Here is a 19,121-nt window from a genome sequence, read left to right as displayed (position 1 = left end):
CACACACACACACACACACAGACACACACACACACACACACACACACAAACCTGGAGGCTACAGGGCTCCACCTGGTGGTTACTCCACAATGATATAAACTAACATATTTCATGCATCAGCCTACAATGTAAAAAGGTTGAATCTGATAGAATACAATAAAAATGTCAAATTGAACTAGTTTTGTTCAAAATGAAATGCTGACATTATACAGAATGCATTTCTGTATAGTGTTTTAGCAGTGGGATTAAAAAAAACACGTGGTTTTCAATGTAAGTCAATGGGGCTTTTTTTTCAATGTAAGTCAATGGGGAAGACGTTCTTAAACTCACACTGTGCAAAAACTACAAATGCCATGAAATGAATGTTATTGCTAATCTTTGACATGTCCAAGACTCTAATCACCTGCAAAGCCCCAACCCTCTACTATTAGTTTTATTTAAAATATCTCACTTTGAGTTTTCCACTAGGTGGCGCTATATGTATTCAAACTGGCATTTAAAGGGTTAAATTTTTGAAAATGATTTATTATTTGGTATTTTTGAACAGAGCTGAAGTGGCTGAAGAGATTCATGCAAAAAAAGTAGAAAAAAATATTGATATATGATGATTTTATAGCAGTTTTTGTGGGCGTGGCCTTTTTTGGCCTTAGGAGGACGAACGTACTAAAAAGTTAAAATCTGAAATTACATACAAAAATACAAATGCAAAAAAAAAAATGTTGTTGCTATCTTTTGACATGTCCAAGACTCTAATCACCTGCAAAGCCCCAACCCTCTACTATTAATTTTATTTAAAATATCTCACTTTGAGTTTTCCACTAGGTGGCGCTATATGTATTCAAACTGGCATTTAAAGGGTTAAATTTTTGAAAATGATTTATTATTTGGTATTTTTGAACAGAGCTGAAGTGGCTGAAGAGATTCATGCAAAAAAAGTAGAAAAAAATATTGATATATGATGATTTTATAGCAGTTGTTGTGGGCGTGGCCTTTTTAAGCCATAAGCTATCGAACGTACTAAAAAGTTAAAATCTGAAATTACATACAAAAATACAAATGCATAAAAAAAAATGTTGTTGCTATCTTTTGACATGTCCAAGACTCTAATCACCTGCAAAGCCCCAACCCTCTACTATTAATTTTATTAAAAATATCTCACTTTGAGTTTTCCACTAGGTGGCGCTATATGTATTCGAACTGGCATTTAAAGGGTTAAATTTTTGAAAATGATTTATTATTTGGTATTTTTGAACAGAGCTGAAGTGGCTGAAGAAATTCATGCAAAAAAAGTAGAAAAAAATATTGATGTATGATGATTTTATAGCAGTTGTTGTGGGCGTGGCCTTTTTAAGCCATAAGCTATCGAACGTACTAAAAAGTTGGCCTGGCTGTATAATAGACCTTTGAGAGCAAATTACATTAGATTTTAAAAATATGTCCAAAAAGAAGCCTTCTTACAGAAAATCATGCCTTTGGCTCAAACACAACCCATAATTATCAGCAAATCAAAAAAAAAAAAAATGCAAAAATGGCCTATAACGGCCCCAGGAGGACCAGAGGGTTAACACGCGTTTTGGTTCCTGGAGGGCACTTAAGAACGCATTTTGGCTTCCAAGAGGACACTCTAGAACGCGTTTTGGCTCCTAGACGGCACTTTTTTAATACGCATTTTGGCTCCCAAGAGAGCACTTTAACACGCGTTTTGGCTCCTAGAGGGCACTTTAACACGCATTTTGGTCCCTAGAGGGCACTTTAACACGCATTTTGGCTCCTAGAGGGCACTTAAGCACATATTTTGGCTCCCAAGAGGGCACTTTAGCACGCGGTTTGGTTCCTCGAGGGCACTTAAACACGAATTTTGGCCCCCCAGAGGGCAGTTTAGCACACGTTTTGGCTCTTAGGGGGCACTTTAACACACGTTTTGGCTCCTAGAGGGCACTTTAGCACACATTTTGGCCCCCATGAGGGCCCCCCCCCCCCGTGCACGCCACTGCAATCACAGCAACATTTAAAAAAAAAGGAAAATCGTGAGAAACACTGCACAAGTCATTCCTGCGTGTTTTGACCTCCACATCAGAGCAGATAAACCTCGACTTTAAAACAAAACAACATTATCACAAGCCACTGAGAGCGAGGCCTCGTAGTCTTGAGTGTGTTTTGGTTTTCAGAGATCTGGACACAAATCAGATCAAATAATAATAACCCTTAATAATATTGGCAATATACCGACGATGAGCCAAACCAAACAGGGACAGCACAACCAGGCCAGGATGTGGAAAATAGCAACAGTTTGAGGTGACCGCATGGCTTGGCTTCGGTGTGTGCAGCCAGCGAACACACAAGTGTTTGGTCACATGGTCGGGGAGCCGAAGCCGAACTAACAACCCGTTGCCTGTGGAGCTCACGTACAGAGTGTTTGTCATGTTCACACTGACGGAGGGTTAATGCACTGAGGAGCACTTCAGCAGCAGCTCTGTCGGCCTTGTTGCGTATGTGCTGCTCTGTGCTGCTGCTAATGGACTCCAAGATGGGAACTCAAACAATGATGAAGCCTCAGATGGAGAAGGAGGGGGCGGGGCAGTTCATCACAAACCTCACAAGGCTGCATGTGCAAGATGCTGCAGTTCCTCTCCTGACCACTAGGTGGATTAGTCAGTCTCCATAGACTCTTATGTGCTGGTAACTTTACAGCAGAAATATTTTAAATTCTCCAATAGAAGCCCGGGCTTTTATTTGCTTCACCTGCTGAACTGACCTGTCTTTATTTAATTTTTCTATATGCTCACCAAAGATGTCAAATGTTTCTGTTGTTCCTGTTCAAAAGAGTAAGAATAGAAGGAAAGAGTCGGATCCTGAGCAGCATTCATTTACAAGTTTAATCAGCATCGATTAAACTTCTGCTAAATGAATATGTGCTCAGAGTTGTTTTAGAGGTAAATTCATGTCAAACAGCTGATGCACGTTTCCATCTGAGGCAGTTTTTCATTCAAGCAGTCTCTGTATTTCCCTCTAAAACAACTCTGTCTGGTAACGTTCTGTTATTATCTCATAGCGTGGTGAATGTGCAGGTCACAACTTGTCCACCAGAGCATTTTGGAGTTGTTGGATTGTGTATTTGATGAGTTTGATGAGGGAAACCAAGAAATCCCATGAGCCTCCGTAGCGTAGCTCTGAGCAGCTCGCGGCTCTGCTCTGCCGTTCTAAAAATAGCTTGCACCGACAATTAAAGGTAACAAACCTACTGCTATGACTATAGGGATTATGGCAATGGGCCAATTTGCCAAAATGTTGAACTATCCCAGTGCATTTGACCTTTATTTGATACTAATACATTTTTGGCATTGTCAAACTTCAACCTGGCAAACCTGATGAATTCTCATGATTGACATTGTTGTTGTAGAAATAAACCAAGTGGAGCCAGTTGTTGTTCTGCAGTAAAGGCCACAGGTGTGTAAAAGCAGGGCCGCTGCATATAGGGGTGAAAGGTCACACGGTGACAATTGACAATTCTGAGGTGAAAATATTCAGCTGGACAGTAAATTCGGTTATGCCATTGACTTTAGATCGGGAGGTTGGAGCTTAAATCCCATTGTGGTCTGTTAGAGGGTGCAGGGCAGTTTTCTTATTGTGACCCTGCAGGAATTGCCTAAAACATGATTTCACATGATGAATAAACTTACAATAACACTGGATGATCCTGTATAATACAAGATCGTCCCGTATTGAAAACTAAAAAGCACTGTCCCTTATTGAATCAATACAGGACCCTCTCCCTGCTCTAATGCTACACTACGTTTTCACAGAAGCTGTCTGTCATTGTTACCCAGATTTAACTAAATAAATAAAGGATTATATAATATCAGTTTTTTTTTCAGGGGGGCCACAACAGCCCTGTATAAAAGTACACATTATAAAGTAATACTTTAGATAATCATGTAGTTTTAAGCAGCAGTTTAACATCTTTGGCTCTGCTCCGTCCTCATCACTGAACTCTGGACATCGTTCCTCTTTGCTGATGCAGATTACGTTTTACATCCCATCATGATTTTCCAGACTGTTGATCTTTGCCACATTACATAACTACGGTTGTTTTGATAGAGGGGACTAATAAAAGATAAATTCATACATTTGATTAACATTTTGGCCTTATTTGAACTCCAAATTTAATCCAGTTCACAAGAAAAACAGAAAAAAAAAAACTGTGACGACTGTAGAGCCAGAGAGAACAGAGGGAACATACTGTAGTAAAATCCAGGAAATATGAGAAAACATGTCATCATCACACTCAGAGTGAGTGAATGGAACTGAATTAAACGTGTGTTTTTTGCGAGCCAGGCGTTTTGTTATTGTGTAAACATCTGGAGCTAGTTATCGAAGCGTCTACAACAGAAATATGTCAACACTGGCATCCGATTAGATCTGGCAGATGTGTGTTCAAGATCGCACAAGAGTGATGAGTGAAAAACACACACACATACACACACATACATGAAAGTCGTCCAGGAACACGATGTACGCTGGGACAACTGACCCCCCCGCGCCCCCCAAGGGTGAAAAATATACAAAAACAATAGCTGACATGAAATAATCGTGTTAACCTGTGAGTGGATTGATGTGGAGCGGAGCCGCAGACTGGTCCAAAGTCAGCTCCATTACTCCATGTTGACACAAGATTGTTGTAGTTGTGTTTTAATGAAGGTTTGTTCTTCTGGTTTCCCCCTCTTCAATCACTTCTCCCTCCTCTAATCTTCACTTTAATTACAAAAACTAAACATTTGGATGATTTTTATTTTATTTTTTTTTGTCTGTCTCTGTTAATCTAACTGTGTCCAACAAGTTTGAGTTACTGCGACTGTGCCAGGCGTCGCCTCGGCCTGACGGATCTTTGAAAATGAGATGATGTACCATAAAGTCAGAGGTGGAGGAAATAACTCAGGTAAAAATAGCAACACAGAAATCCTACTGAAGTAGAATATACATGCACAACGTTTACAAAAGGCCCCTATTTAAAATGTATAGAAGCCTGTTTCTGCAGTGAAAAAATAAATCCTCCAGGTAAAAGTCATAATTATAAGATAAAAAGGCAATATTATGAGAAAAAGAGTGATAATCTTGGGACAAACTGTCAATATTATGTGATAAAATGTCAAAATTATTACATAAAAAGTTAAAGATTATGAGATAAAAAGTCATAATTATGTGTTACAAAGTCAATATTATGAGAAACTGGAGCAGAGCAGGTCTAGCGGCTCTTTGGTATTTGACATATGGAAATGGATTGTGAATTCATAACCAACATTTTTGGTGCATCCACCTGTAACCATGGCGCTGACCAGAGATCTGCTGTTCAACGGACGCTGCTATGTCAGCCACATCAGTTTTATTTCTATTTTTATTTTTCGACCTGTTGTGCTCCAGCATCTCATAATTTTTACTTTTTGTCTCATAATTATGACTTACCTTGAAGACATTTTTCTTCCAGTGGTGGAAATGGGCATCCATACATATGACATCATCCATACGACATCATCCATACATATGACATCATCCATACATATGATAGATAATCTTTTATTACGGACTCAGGTCCATTATAAGGAGACAACCTATGACATATGACATCATTAAGGTGATTTTTTCCCACTATCCGTCGATTTAAATACAACTAGCCTACCTCTTCTCAGAGCCATTATATACTGTATGTGTATCTACCATAGACTGTAAAAAGAATGGACGTAGCGCCCGTGACGTCACCCATTGGTTTGGGGGAGTCTGTTTTGTGCCGCTACTACGGGGGTTTGAACCGCGCCATGTTGGATTCTACTTGCCATATTTGGAGCGGTGCGGCCGTTGGCCGGCCGAGAGCCCGCCCACTGGCCTCGTAGCAGCGGTCTCCGGACCTGTCACTCAACGGTTCTGCGCCCTAATTGGCCAGAACTTTAAACCTAATAACAGTAAAACTGTAGAGTTTAAAAAAAATTCACCCCCCTCAGAGTGTGTGCGGGGGTAGAAACTATCGGTTGAGACCAAAAAAATAAAATGTACCAGGCTGTAAATATGTTTTTTTAAGCTGTAAAATCGGCTATTTTAACATGGGGCTCAATTGGAGTTGCTAGCTTCTGGAGCCAGCCCCCAGCGACAGCCCAGGGGATTGCAGGTTTTTGAACGCGGAAGTGAGCTTCACTTCTCAGACCGACAACTGACCCCTTGGTATCTACAGTCTTACCTACATTGTATGTCCTTCATTTGATTTGTATATATACTGTATGTATATTTATTATACGTTTTCTTATAGCGAATTGTTTTTATTGCACAGACTCAGAGTGGCGCCTTGAATGTCATTTGATGCAGCTGTGTTCATATGACGACAGCAAAGCTTCTATTCTATTCTATTCTATTCTATTCATTATTGCATCAGACAGAATTTTATTGTTGAGGCTGGTCGTGGTCGACCTCTTTATATTTGCTGCAGGTAGTTTAGTCCAGTTGTTCCCAAACAGCCTTTTTAAAGGGTCAAAGGTCAAATCTGAGGTGTAATACGAAGGAGTGTTAGGGCCAGCCAAAACAAAAAAGAAGACAGGCAAAAAAAATCCGGCACAAGAATCGATGGATTTTTTAATTTTTTTTTTTGCCTGGCTTTTTTTTTTGTTTGCCTGGCTTTTTTTTTTTGGCCGGAATTTTTTTTGGCTGGCCCTAATACTCCTCATACTGATGAGAAAAATATATATTTAGATTTGTTTTTTGGGTTGAAATATCACATGATTCCACCTGTTTAGAGATCAGGAATCAATCATTGGTGCATCGGACTTTATTTAAACGGTGTGATTATAAAACTTTGTCATATTTCAGATTTGCCTTTTTGAAAAAGTTCTAGTTGAAGAAAGTTGGAGGAATTTTTCACCATGGTGCGTTCACAGACACATGTTTGCATGGTGCAGGGTCTCATCTGTGCTGATGATGATGAACCAACACACACACTCTGATGTTGGACTTCCATGATTCTTTGATAATGGAAGATGAAACAAACAGCCACTATGAGAAGCTGTGTGTGTGTGTGTGTGTGTGTGTGTGTGTGTGGACGGACAGAGGATGTGAACCTTAAGGAACTCAGAGTCACTAGATAGAGACACAGTTTTCCCTTTTCACTGGGGACCCTCACCAGGAGTTTTCCCACGCTTGGGAAGTGTAACGCCGTTGTTGCCTCCTCCTCCTCCTCCTCCTCCTCCTCTTCCTCCTTCTGTCTCCCCCTCTCTCTGTTCTCGCCCACTCGTCTAATGTGTTTATCATTCGCTGTCCATGCTCCACAGCTGTGGAACACCCTGCCCGGCGATCTCAGGCAGGCGAGCTCAGTGGCTTCTTTTAAATCTCTTCTTAAAACTCACTTTTATCGATTAGCCTTCTCTTAATTTTGTTTTAATTTTGTTTTACCATTATTGTATGATTACTTTGTTGTGGGTGGGTGATTTTATAATTTTATAAAGTTTTATTATGTTGTTGCCAGGAAGTTGTATTTGACCTGTTTTTATTTCTGTTGTTATTGTACAGCACCTTGTAACTTGTTTTTGAAAGGTGCTATATAAATAAAGTTTATTATTATTATTATTATTATCATGAATCCTCTCCTCCTCCTCCTTCTGTCTCCTCTCCTCTACCGTCTCGTCGTCTCCTCCTCAATGCCTCTGTCTTGTCATAGCAACATGAAGGACGATGCTGGGATGTTGCCGTGGCCACACTGAGGTGCGTCTGCATTGGGGAGATGAGCAGCACAGATCCATCCGGTCCTGGGGGAGAGATGAGGGGAGCGAGGGAGGAAGAGGAGGAGGAGGAGGAGGAGGAGGAGGAGGAGGAGGAATGTGCACATGGGGTCATCCACTTCATATCTGCTCCGGGGCTTAATGACCACCGAGGGGGGGTCGCGGCTCATCCTTAAAGACGCATGCAGAACACTGTGTGAGCTCTGCACCTATTTTAAACTCGGGGTCAGCGGGGGCAGAACAGACATGTGATAATAGAGAGGATGAGCATGGACATACAGTCTGTCCTCCTCGGTGCACTGACTCCACCAGACACAGTTTGTATGTCAATCTTTTTATTCCTATGGTTGTTTCAACTTTTCACATAAAAAAACACTTTTATTTATAAGTATGGAATAAACAAACGTCCTTAAAGTTTAAGTCTAATTTAGAGTTATTTGTCATTTTACCGCTATAATCATCTATACTGAAGTCAATGAAGGAATTTTCCTTACAAAGATGGAAATTTACATATATATTTATTTACTCCAGTCAACATGTCGAAGTGTCCTTGGGTAAGACACTGAACCCACACTTGCCCCCCGATGTGCCCATTGTGTGTATGAATGGTATGAATGGTTGCCTAGCGCTGTATGAAAGTGTGTGTGAAAGGGTGAATGTGACCTACAGTGTAAACTGCTTTGAGTGGTCCGAGAGTAGAAAAGCTCTATATAAGTGCATTTACCATTTACCATACAGAATATTTACTGTATGTTTGTTGTAGTGTGTTTTTCTTTTGGACAATGCTGTGAACAAATTAGAATTGCAAAGAGCATATGCCGTAAATATGTGAAACATACGTATTCAGTATCAGTTACTCCACTAAATACAGTAATATGTAACATTACTGTAGTTTTCACATGGCTGTACAAGTAGTGTATAGTGATGTCTTGAGCATTTTCAGGTAGTGTCTTTTGTATTGGAAAACACTTAGAGAATAAACTGTGATAATGAAAACATGACAAAGCTGTTTGACTATCTTGTTCATAAACAATGGTGACAAGACTTCTCATTTTGATGACACTGAGAGTTTCATTGACATGAATACTTGCTTTTGATGGATGAATGATCCATTTTGAGCAAGTGACGTGCTTTTGCAGGTTATCCGCTCGGTTTTGCAGTTTGTACCAATTGTTTTGAGAAATGCACCAAAGCGACTGAGAAAAACTGTATTAAAGCAACATAGATAGATAGATAGATAGATAGATAGATAGATAGATAGATAGATAGATAGATAGATAGATAGATAGATAGATAGATAGATAGATGACAGTGCAGTGAGTCAGAGAGTCTCTGTGCTGTGGTTTTATTTCTCAGCCTGTCACCGCCCCCTGGTGGTGGAGAACAGAACCTACAGGTCACTGGCTTTTCCTCATGAAATCATTTTAAAGCAGTTTGTCTGATTAAATAAAGGCCTCAGATAAAAAAAAAATTTAAACTTGTGACAACTCATCAGGAGCAACAAGTCCTTTCCTCTCCTGTCCTGGTTTAGTTTTTGGTCCCGACAACAATAACTCAGAATAGAAGAGATAAAAAGTCCAGTGTCTCATTAATGTATTAACTGAACATTGATGTTGTGTAATGGTCAAACAAGGACGTTTTGATGACAACATTTCCAGTTAAAGCAGCTGCTGTTACACAACCAAACCACCAGGTGTCAGTGCAACGTCACACAACTATTGATGGAGGAGGAAGTCCGGCTTCCTTCATCCACACACTGCACCTTCCTAATGAGCTTTTAGCACCAAGACAATAAAACGCTGCTGATCTGTGGATGTGTAATTGTTGGAGAAAAAGAAAAAAAGAAAAAAAAAGTCATAAAAACATAACTAGTTGAGTTGAGCCTAGTTGGAGCAGAGGTCAGCTGAGTGTTGGCTCGGAGCGACACTCATGAGCTTCACTGTGGCTAAAAATACAGTACAAGTGTGTTATTGTCCTTTGTGCTGCTTTTAGAGCAAACAGCATGTGGCTAATACTGTGGTGACTCTTCTTAATGTGGGCCTTGTTGGAGGACATCAGTGCCCCACACACACACACACACACACACACACACACACACACACACATACAGTAGCTACACACACACACAGCGAGTTAGGTGTGTGTGTTTTATTCATAGTTTATTTTGAGGTTTTTTTTTTTTTTTTTGCAATACCAAGAAACCAGGAACAGTCTAACACTAAATATAAACCGAGAACATGTGGACGTGTCAGATCACAGACCTGTGTCAATGCACTTCTTATAAACTATATATAATGTAATGTAATGATATAAGAAGGGGTCCCGAAATATTAAAGACGTGTTGGACGTAGTTAAAGATCTTTCTCTAAAAACAGGAAATCATGACACAGAAGACATTTTTATATCAGGAGGAGATGAAGATTTCAACCCCCTCATAATAGAAATCAACCTACACTGCAAAAACTCAAAATCTTTCCAAGAATATTTGTCTTACTTCTTGTCAAAATGTCTAATTTCTAGTCAAAACTAATCTCTTTCCACTTAAAATAAGACTCATCACCTTAAAAATGAACTTGTTTTCAGATCATTTTCACTTGAAATAAGTAGAAAAATCTGCCAGTGAAAGCAGGTTTTTTGTGCTTGTAATAAGAAAGAAAAACTGCAAAAACTCATAATATTTCCAAGAATATTTGTCTTATTTCTTGTCAAAATGTCTAATTTCTAGTCAAAACTAATCTCTTTCCACTTAAAATAAGACTCATCACCTAAAAATGAACTTGTGTTTAGATCATTTTCACTTGTTTCAAACTCATTTTCAATTGAAATAAGTAGAAAAATCACTAGTCAGTGAAAGCAGGTTTTTTTGTGCTTGTAATACTGTAAGAAAGAAAAACTTTCTCCATTATCAGATTATTTCAAGTGAAAATAGGCTTGAAATAAGTAAAAAGTGTCTAAAAACAAGCTACTTTTTTAATGTGATTAACTTATTTTAAGTAGGATTAGATTGTTTTGACGACAAATGAGACATTTAGACTAGAAATAAGTCAAATATTCTTGGTAAGATTTTGAGTTTTTGCAGTGTACGGCCACAAGACTCTCTCATGGTGGATGGTGACTCATTTTCCAAGTAATAGACTGCACCACTGACACATGATCTCCACAGGAGCCAGAAGAACCCATGCAGATGTTCACAGATGTTTCCTCATGTGTTGCATCCTGGGGTACGAAACACGAGTCAAGTCAAACCGGGCCGAACAGACAGATTCTGAAGCAGCGAGTGTGTCAATTACATTTTCAATACTGATCAGACTTTTTAATGGATTCCTTGTGTGTTTCACTTCAGTTGGAAATGTAGCTTCATAGAAAAGTAGACCACTCTGTGGAGAGGAAAGGGAGGGGTTGTGGTTGTGTGTTTCTGGGAGGAGGAGGTTGTTGTTGCTGTTGAACACTTAGAGTAACACAGATTACGTCCAGCTCACTTCCACTGAACTGAGAATGAGAATGAATGAAAAGTTTCTGCAGCAGCGACGTCAGGAGTTTATCTCTCTGGGAAGAGTTCTCAAAGTAGAGCAGGGAAACTTTATCTCTCTCTGCCTGCTGACATTTTCTCTATTAACTCAATCTGATTTGATCCCTGTTAAAAATGCCAATGAAAGTTGTGTTTAAAGAGGAACTCTGCAGGATTTACACCTTAAAGGGATAGTTCATGCAAAATTCAAATTGCACTCATTATCTACTCCCCCTCATGTGGACTAAGGGCTGGGAGGAGTTTCAGAGTCCGCCGTGGCTTCTCTGAGTTACAGGGGGTCTCGGCGTAGCAGTGCATGTCCATATAACGGTTGCAAATGGATACACTTTCCTTCGTAACAAAAAACATCCAAATGCTGCTCGTATGTAATGTCCGTCTTGTATTGAACCCCCGAAATGCGAAATTGTTCTGAAAAAATTAAATAAGTCTATTTTTCAAGCTTGTTTTGTAGCGGAAGCTTCTCGAAGCTCCTCTTCCGGGTTTCGTCCTCTCCCTGGTTCGCATTTCAGGGCTTCAATACAAGACAGACATTACATACGAGCAGCATGGAGGTATTTGGATGTTTTTTGGTGTGTCTTTTTGTTATGAAGACAGTTGGTATCCATTTGCAACCGTTATATGGACATGCACTGCTACGCCGAGACCCCCTGTAACTCAGAGAAGCCACGGATAACACTGAAACTTCTCCCAGCCCTTAGTCGACATGAGGGTGAGTAGATAATGAGTGCAATTTGAATTTTGAGTGAACTATCCCTTTAACTCTGCTTCATTTGTACCGTAGTTCCCAGCTCCAGAGTCCTAGTTCTGGTTAAATCAATGACTTGTAACTAGTTCCAGGGAGAATGGAGCATCTCTTGGCTGAAAACCAACCTTGTAAGATCAGAGCCTCCGACCCGGTGTCCCAGCTCTCGTCTCCATGGCGACACCGCCACACAAACGTAACGCGCTAACCCGTAACCCGTAATCTCTTGTTTATGACAGATAAGACTACACAGATATACACATGGTAACATGGTAGATGATAAATAACGTTATCCACCGCTCCATGGATTGATTTCTCACCGGCCTCGTTAAAAAACAAATGCACATGGAGGAGAGGAGGGTTAGAGACACAGAGGAGGAGACACCAGACCTTTAAGTGATGTATTTTTGTCTTATGTTGAGCTTCACTGCTTGAACTTTAACTGAGAAACAAAAGAGACAAAGTCCTGCAGAATCATCCAGTATGAATGTCTGTCGGGTAACTTGGTAGTGGCAGTGCAAGAAGAAGTTGGTCTTTCATGTCGTTAAAGTGTGAAAGTTGAATAATGCACCAACTTTATGGCACGTCAGCATTGAGTCAAGCTACGATCTTCTCTTCCTGCCATTAAGCAACATCAAGATATCCATATTTAGCATTACACACACCTGTGCACTCCAACACCTGTGCACTCCAACAGGATGTGAAATCACATTTTTAAGTGTTGCAGCATCTTCTCCTTCAGACCAGTGATGGAGATGAGCTCCTGTCTGCTGTAGTAAAACTTGTACTACTGTACATACAGATGGTCATTGATCTAGATAAAAGGTGTGTGTGTGTGTTACTATGGAGATGGAGGCAGCAGCAGCAGTTTATTATTATTATGATTATTATTGTGAGCGGTTCATATGCAGGAGTGTAAAGAGCAGCAGCAGCTGTCGTCCACCTCTTCACTGATGACATCTGAATACACAAAGCAGAGCCTCAGTTTGTTGCTGCTGAAATACACAAAAAAAAATTCTACCTGCAGTTTTTTTTTGTTTGTTTTGCATTTTAATGAGAACAACTCAGATTATCACTGTATTCAATGTCATTGTTACGTAACCACCTGCAGCTCTGCAGCTCTGCCCTGCGCTCCTTTATTACCTGAAGTCCATGATGATGGTCGGTGCAAACAGTGATAATAAAATGTTATTGCTCTTCCTATTACGTCTCTCTTTCTTTCTCTCTCTCTGTCTCTATCTGCACTTCCTGTTTGCTAGAAAGCTCTTTCTCATTCACACGATGTGGGACAAAGGGCCGAGAGCAGCCGGATGCTGCCCGTCCTTTATGACACAGTTTCCTTGGTGAACGACCAACACTGAGCAAATATATGTCACTGTGGTTTGGATATGAGTCAGTGTGAGTGTCTGTTTACAGCTCAGTGTCAGATATGTTCATAAATATACAGTGGATGAATGAAAATGACACATTTCACACTTTATTTCTCAAATAATTTAGTTTATTTTCTGATAATGTAAAAAAAAAAAAAAAGAAGAACAACAGTGATATAAATATTATAATATAAATTAAATTGCACATTGTTTTCATTTTCTTTCTTTGTTTGGTAAAAATCGCAAAACGAAATATATTACAGACCAATAAATACAAATAAATACAAATTCATGCCTGTTCACATCTAAACAGTGCACAAGTGTAGACAGAAGGACACTGAACGTCACAACCACAAACAGGTTTTTTGCCCCGACGGCAAAAGAAAAGTGCGTCTCTCCCGGTTGTCCCGCCCCTTCCTGTCCCTCTGACTGTCTGTCAATCAATCAATCAATCAATCAATCAATCAATCAATCAATCAATCAATCAATCAATCAATCAATCAATCAATCAATCAATCAATCAATCAATCAGTCTGTCAGTCCGACTTCCTCTCTTGAACAGGTCGGTCCGTTTTAAGGCATCAACCTGCAGCTTCCTGTTCTTCTGCATCTCTTCAGAGGAGATGGCGTCTGCAGAAACCCAACCAATGCCATCGCCGTCGCCATGACGATCTCAGCATCTGCGTCTGCATCAGCGGCTTGCACCCAACAATGCTCCATCTCTCTCTCTTTCTTTTCTCTCTTCTTATTTTGCCTCCTCAACTTTTAAGGCGACCATGCACGAAAACATTCCTCCATCGGCTTCACGGAGACGTTCACGCCTTCTTCTCCTGCAGCAGCGGCGCCGGCGACGGAGTCTGATGCTGATGCTGATGCTGCTGTTGCTTGGCGACGGCGGCCTTGGCGCCGGGTTTGGCTTGGCACACTAGATCCCTGTAGTTTGGGGAGCGGAGGAAGCGAGGGTAGCAGTCTTTGGCCATCAGCATGTAGATCTTGTGCTGGGCCATGTCGAAGCAGGACGTCGAGGGCGTGAGCATGTTGGCTTTGGTGATGTCACGGGTTTCGTGGTCGATGTTAACCTGCATAAGCAAAAAAAAAAGAAAAAAAGAAATTAGTCTTTAAATCCATTTTTGTCCATTTTGAGGATGATTGTTTTAAAGCCGAAGCTTCTGCCGGCTCTTACCTCTCTAGGAGCTTCGCTGCCGATGAACTCGTCGTAGATTTTCTGGGCTTTAGCCGGCAGCTTGTCCACGGCTTTGGTGACCCGGTAATCCTCGCACGCAAAGTAGAACGCGATGTTCTCCTCGCTGAATTCGGACACCAGGAAGGCTGTGAAGGCACACAGTCCATCTGAGGAGAAGAGGAGGAGAGGAGAGAATTGAGTTAACTGATGGTCCCGCAGGGCTGCACGTGTCTCCGGCTGCTGCAGCCGCGGTCGGAGCATCGCACAATGTTTGGTTTGTTGTGTGTGCAAGAAAATATGAAAATGTTTTTTTTAAAAACTTACATTTGCTGGACAGAAGTTTTTCAAAGGATTCCTTCCACCGGAGGCATTCCTCCAGGGTTGGCCTGAGGAGAGAAGAGAGTGTGATTAGACACAACAGAGACAATAAGAGTGAAATAAGTTGGTGTTTAATCATCCTACAATGTGTGTGTGAGTGTGATACTTACTTATTTTTCCCTATTTTGCAGCAGGACAGATTCCAGTTGGGTTTTTGCAAAATGCTTCCCAGCCGTGCTTTCAGCTCCTTGGCCCTGAAACAAAACCAAACAGAACAGTTTAGATAAAAGATTAAACTCAGACTCTGATCCTGAGGCTGAAATCCACATTTGGTTCCTCAGTCGTTCACAAACACACGAATGCACAAAAAAATATAAAAAGTGTAAATCCATCCATCCATCCATCCATCCATCCATCCATTATTGTATCATTTGCATGAAGCTTCTTGTACCTCTCCAGGCAGCAGGTGGGCAGCGATGCTAGTCCTTTACACATAGCAGCAGCCGGTCGGTGCAGGTGCAGGTGGAGGTTTAGGTGGTGTTGCTGGTTCTTGGTCGGGTGGCGAGTAAATATCCGTTTGGTGAAGCTGCAGCGGAGAGCGAGATTGTCTGTCTGTGTGTCTGAGCAGAGCCGGAGCAGAGGCTTTATAAAGCCCGACCTCCCCACACGCCTCTGACGTGTCATCAGCTCCCTCAGCCAATCACAGAGGGCTGAGGAAAACACAGAGAGAGAGAAGGAGAGAAAGAGAGAGAGAGAGGGAAGGTTGGAGGGAGGAGAGGGTGGGTGGGGGGGTGCTATGCAAGGACGAGGCTGGGAAATTACTGTGAAATGAAAAAAAGCCGCTGATATTCTCCGTGGTGTTTTTCTTGTGCATGTCCCTGAAAACACAGTGAATCTCTCAGTGTCTTGTTGTTTTCATCCTTCTCTGGGAATAACAACACAGGAAAACAGAACATGTGTGTTTGTGTGTGTGTGTGTGTGTGTGTGTGTGTTTGGTATTGAGGCCCAGGAAAATAAGATTTTAAATCATTCATACTCAATAGCCAATTATTCATATTTCAGTATGTACAGAAATGAGGGTGTCTGACAACCACAAGGTGCTTATTATTATATTATTATTATTGGGTATTATTTACCGACTTACTGTAGTTTATTTGTTGCTTGTTGTTACTTTCAGTTTGTCTTTGTATGTATGAATGTGTTTGTATAAACAATGTGTTTGTATATGTCTTTATATGTATATGACTATATAGAGAGATAAATATTAGTAATCATATGTTAGAATCAATCTATATGTATATAAATATAATAATATATTAGAATAAATCCAGTTAAATAACTCATACATTAATTTATTGTATAGACTATAATGACTAGATAACTTGATAGATAATTTATGAATAAGGGGTGGGAGTAAATAAGTTTTACTTCTTCCCATTCCTTTCCGGATATGAAAAAACAAACAAACAAACAACCAAAAAAATCAAATTATTTTTATTAATATTTTATTTTATTTTTTATTTTTTTATTCATATGTTGTCTTTGCAATGTTTTTATTTGTTATGTCTGTCCATTTCTGTATTATGTTTTATTTCTTTAAACATGTCCGAAATAAACTTAAACTAAACTAAACAAAAAAATTATCACATTTAAATATTTTATTACCTTGAAATATGTGAGTTCTCATTATATTATATCATATATTGTCCTCTCTAAAGTGTCTGCTCTCAGGTTAGATCTGATGAAGAAACTCCTCTCTGGGAAATAACCACAACCACCTTCAGCTTCCTTTATGGGTGTGATGAAGGCGCCGGCCCAGGGAATGATGGGAAGGAAACTGGCTCTTCACTTTGTTTAATTATATTACTGTAAGCAGGCTGCATGTTGGTACAGTACCGCAGCCAGCTGCTGCTGCTGCTGCTGTACGACACAATAAAGCTGCAGCGGGAGCGTTTCCCATATGGCCGGCGCTGCAGGTTGTTGCTTATCTAGGATTTGTTTGTGGTTATAATACAGATTAAAGGGACATTAGATAATCAAAGGCAACAACACGTGACCCCCACCGGCCGATAACGCCATCATGACTCCCGCTGCAGGGCCGAATGTCCACCAACAGATGAGATAAAACTGGAATCATTCATAATAATAAAAAACAACATCTTCTGAACATTTTGTGAATGTGTTGCACTCACAACACGACCTGCAGCAACCGGAACCAATACAGGAATTAGAGCATTGAAACACCTCCAGCCTCTGATCCCCCCCCCCCCAAATGACAGTGCAGCCATTGTGTGTTGCAGCCATTACATAAGTTTATATAGCCACTGGTGTTTTATTTTCGAAGAACTGGGACCAAAACGAGTGCGGTGTGTGATAGATAAAAATCAGCCCCCATGCAATTACGGAAACATTTACTCCCCTTTGAAAAAAAAAAAAAAGTAGGGTGCATTCATTCTTAAAATCTAATTCCAAGAAACATCTTCACTGACCAAAGAAACCACTTCAAACACGACCAATGACGCAAACATGGATATTCAGAGATGCTGAGAACATGTTTTGACACATAACCAGGAATAATTCAATTGATCAAGTGTGTTTTTATGTAATTTATCAATGTCAGATATGGGAAAAGTTAGTGTTTGAGATTTGACCCCATTGGATGCTTGATGTGTGCATGTTAAATCAGGACAGAGGCAATGATCGGTGACACTAAGAGCAGTTAAGACCGATATTCTTCAAAATAAAAAGAAGAGAAGAAGGAAAATCCCAAAGCTGGGCAGCACAGCTCATTACAACACATTAGACTGACATTTATGGCAGCCACAGGACTGTTAATTCACCATTTTAAATTATTCCTGACAAAGGGAACTGGTACCTTCCACGCTTCACGAGGCGATCATCGAGGTTTTACTACGTAGCCTATCAGAGGACGATGTGGAGAACAGAAATGTGATGATGATGATGATGATGATGATGATGATGATGATGATGATGATGATGATTATGATGATGATGATGATGATGGTGGGAACAAGGTCACTGGTATGTCATGAACCATCTCAGCTCTGTGTGACTGTCCTGGTTCATTATTGTGTTCATTCAATGAGAACACACTTCACACTTATAACAGATAAAGGTGGTGATGAGCTGGTTAGCAGCTAACATGAATATGAATAATGTTGCACCATACAGTAGGCTAACTGCTGTGCATCAACCTGGTGATTTATAGCCACATAATAAACTACACCACCCATGCTCATTGTATAAAAGGAACTTGTCACCCAGTGCATGATGTGTTTTTATCATTTTACAGCATCTACACCACAGAGGGATGAATTATGACCGGCTCTGGATCCACAGACAACAAAAGTTTGACTCAGCAACCACAGAGATGGAAGTTACTGTAATAAAACACTCATATTATTAGTCACAGTCACATGAGGTATTAACAAAATATCACATTAACTCTAACTCAACTCACAATATGATGTGATTATCTGCTACTCTCAATCAAATCTATGACAAATGACTTAGTGGGATGACGTTGTTAAGTAAAGTGGGATCTTCAGCAGCGTTGTCATTGTCACTTAGTCAGGATCCCCTCAGTGTCTGGTGATGATCAGAGAGTTTTCTTTAATCAGGAGCTGAACGACCCTCGGAGGATCTCCTCCTACTGGAAACCAACAGATGACAACAGTTGATTAAATCCAGTAAAACCACTGAATGAAAACGGTTGCATATTAAAAACCCTGTGTGTGTTGTCTCTGATTTGCAAAGGGAGTCTCAGAGCTGCTGTTAACGTTAGCTTGTGATTCTCAAGATGAGGAGTTTTCTGACCCAAATATGTAGCCTACTTCATTTACTGTACTTGAAATCTGAAGACATAAAAAGTACAATTTCAAAATCATTTATTTTGATTCCTCTGCACATTAAGAACCTGTGTTTCTCTCATTTACAAAGGAAATCTCACAGATCAGAGCTAAGTTGCTGCTAACGTTAGCTTGTCTCTACTGAAGGTCCAGACGTCTGCTGACCCAAATCCTTCATGTTGAAATATATCTATGAAGATCTAAAAATTGGATTTTTAAAAATGTTTATTTTGATTCTTCTTCACAATAAAAATGTGTTTTTGATGTGTAGCCTACAAAGGAAGTCTCAGAGGAGCTCAGAGCTAGGCTGCTGCTAACGTTTGCTTTGAGATCTAGACATCTTCTAAACCAAATCC

The 19,121-nt window shown here is 40.2% G+C and overlaps 1 protein-coding gene across 1 annotated transcript; it reads right to left on the bottom strand.

The window, feature by feature from the left end:
* Positions 1-14,132: 14,132 nt before the first annotated feature.
* Positions 14,133-15,499, bottom strand: rgs16 (regulator of G protein signaling 16). Its single transcript, XM_085775447.1, has 5 exons — positions 15,348-15,499; positions 15,067-15,150; positions 14,903-14,964; positions 14,579-14,745; positions 14,133-14,474 (listed from the first exon to the last, which is right to left on the bottom strand). The coding sequence occupies exons 1-5, from the start codon at positions 15,389-15,391 to the stop codon at positions 14,211-14,213; spliced, it is 621 nt and encodes a 206-aa protein (XP_085631573.1). The 5' UTR covers positions 15,392-15,499; the 3' UTR covers positions 14,133-14,210.
* Between the last annotated feature and the right edge of the window lie 3,622 nt (positions 15,500-19,121).

Source organism: Trachurus japonicus, chromosome 4 (genome assembly GCF_045865225.1).
Source record: "Trachurus japonicus isolate A0001 chromosome 4, Traja_1.0".
Classification (NCBI taxonomy): Eukaryota; Metazoa; Chordata; class Actinopteri; order Carangiformes; family Carangidae; genus Trachurus; species Trachurus japonicus.
This window is presented reverse-complemented; position numbering and strand designations above follow the sequence as displayed.

What these genes read in the sequence shown, in the direction of transcription:
- rgs16 (XM_085775447.1), bottom strand. Translation starts at nt 15,391, where the DNA reads ATGTGTAAAGGACTAGCATCGCTGCCCACCTGCTGCCTGGAGAG. An exon ending in CCCACCTGCTGCCTGGAGAG is followed by an intron (nt 15,151 to 15,347) that starts GTACAAGAAGCT and finishes GTTTTGTTTCAG; the next exon opens with GGCCAAGGAGCTGAAAGCAC. An exon ending in AAAACTTCTGTCCAGCAAAT is followed by an intron (nt 14,746 to 14,902) that starts GTAAGTTTTTAA and finishes TCTTCTCCTCAG; the next exon opens with ATGGACTGTGTGCCTTCACA.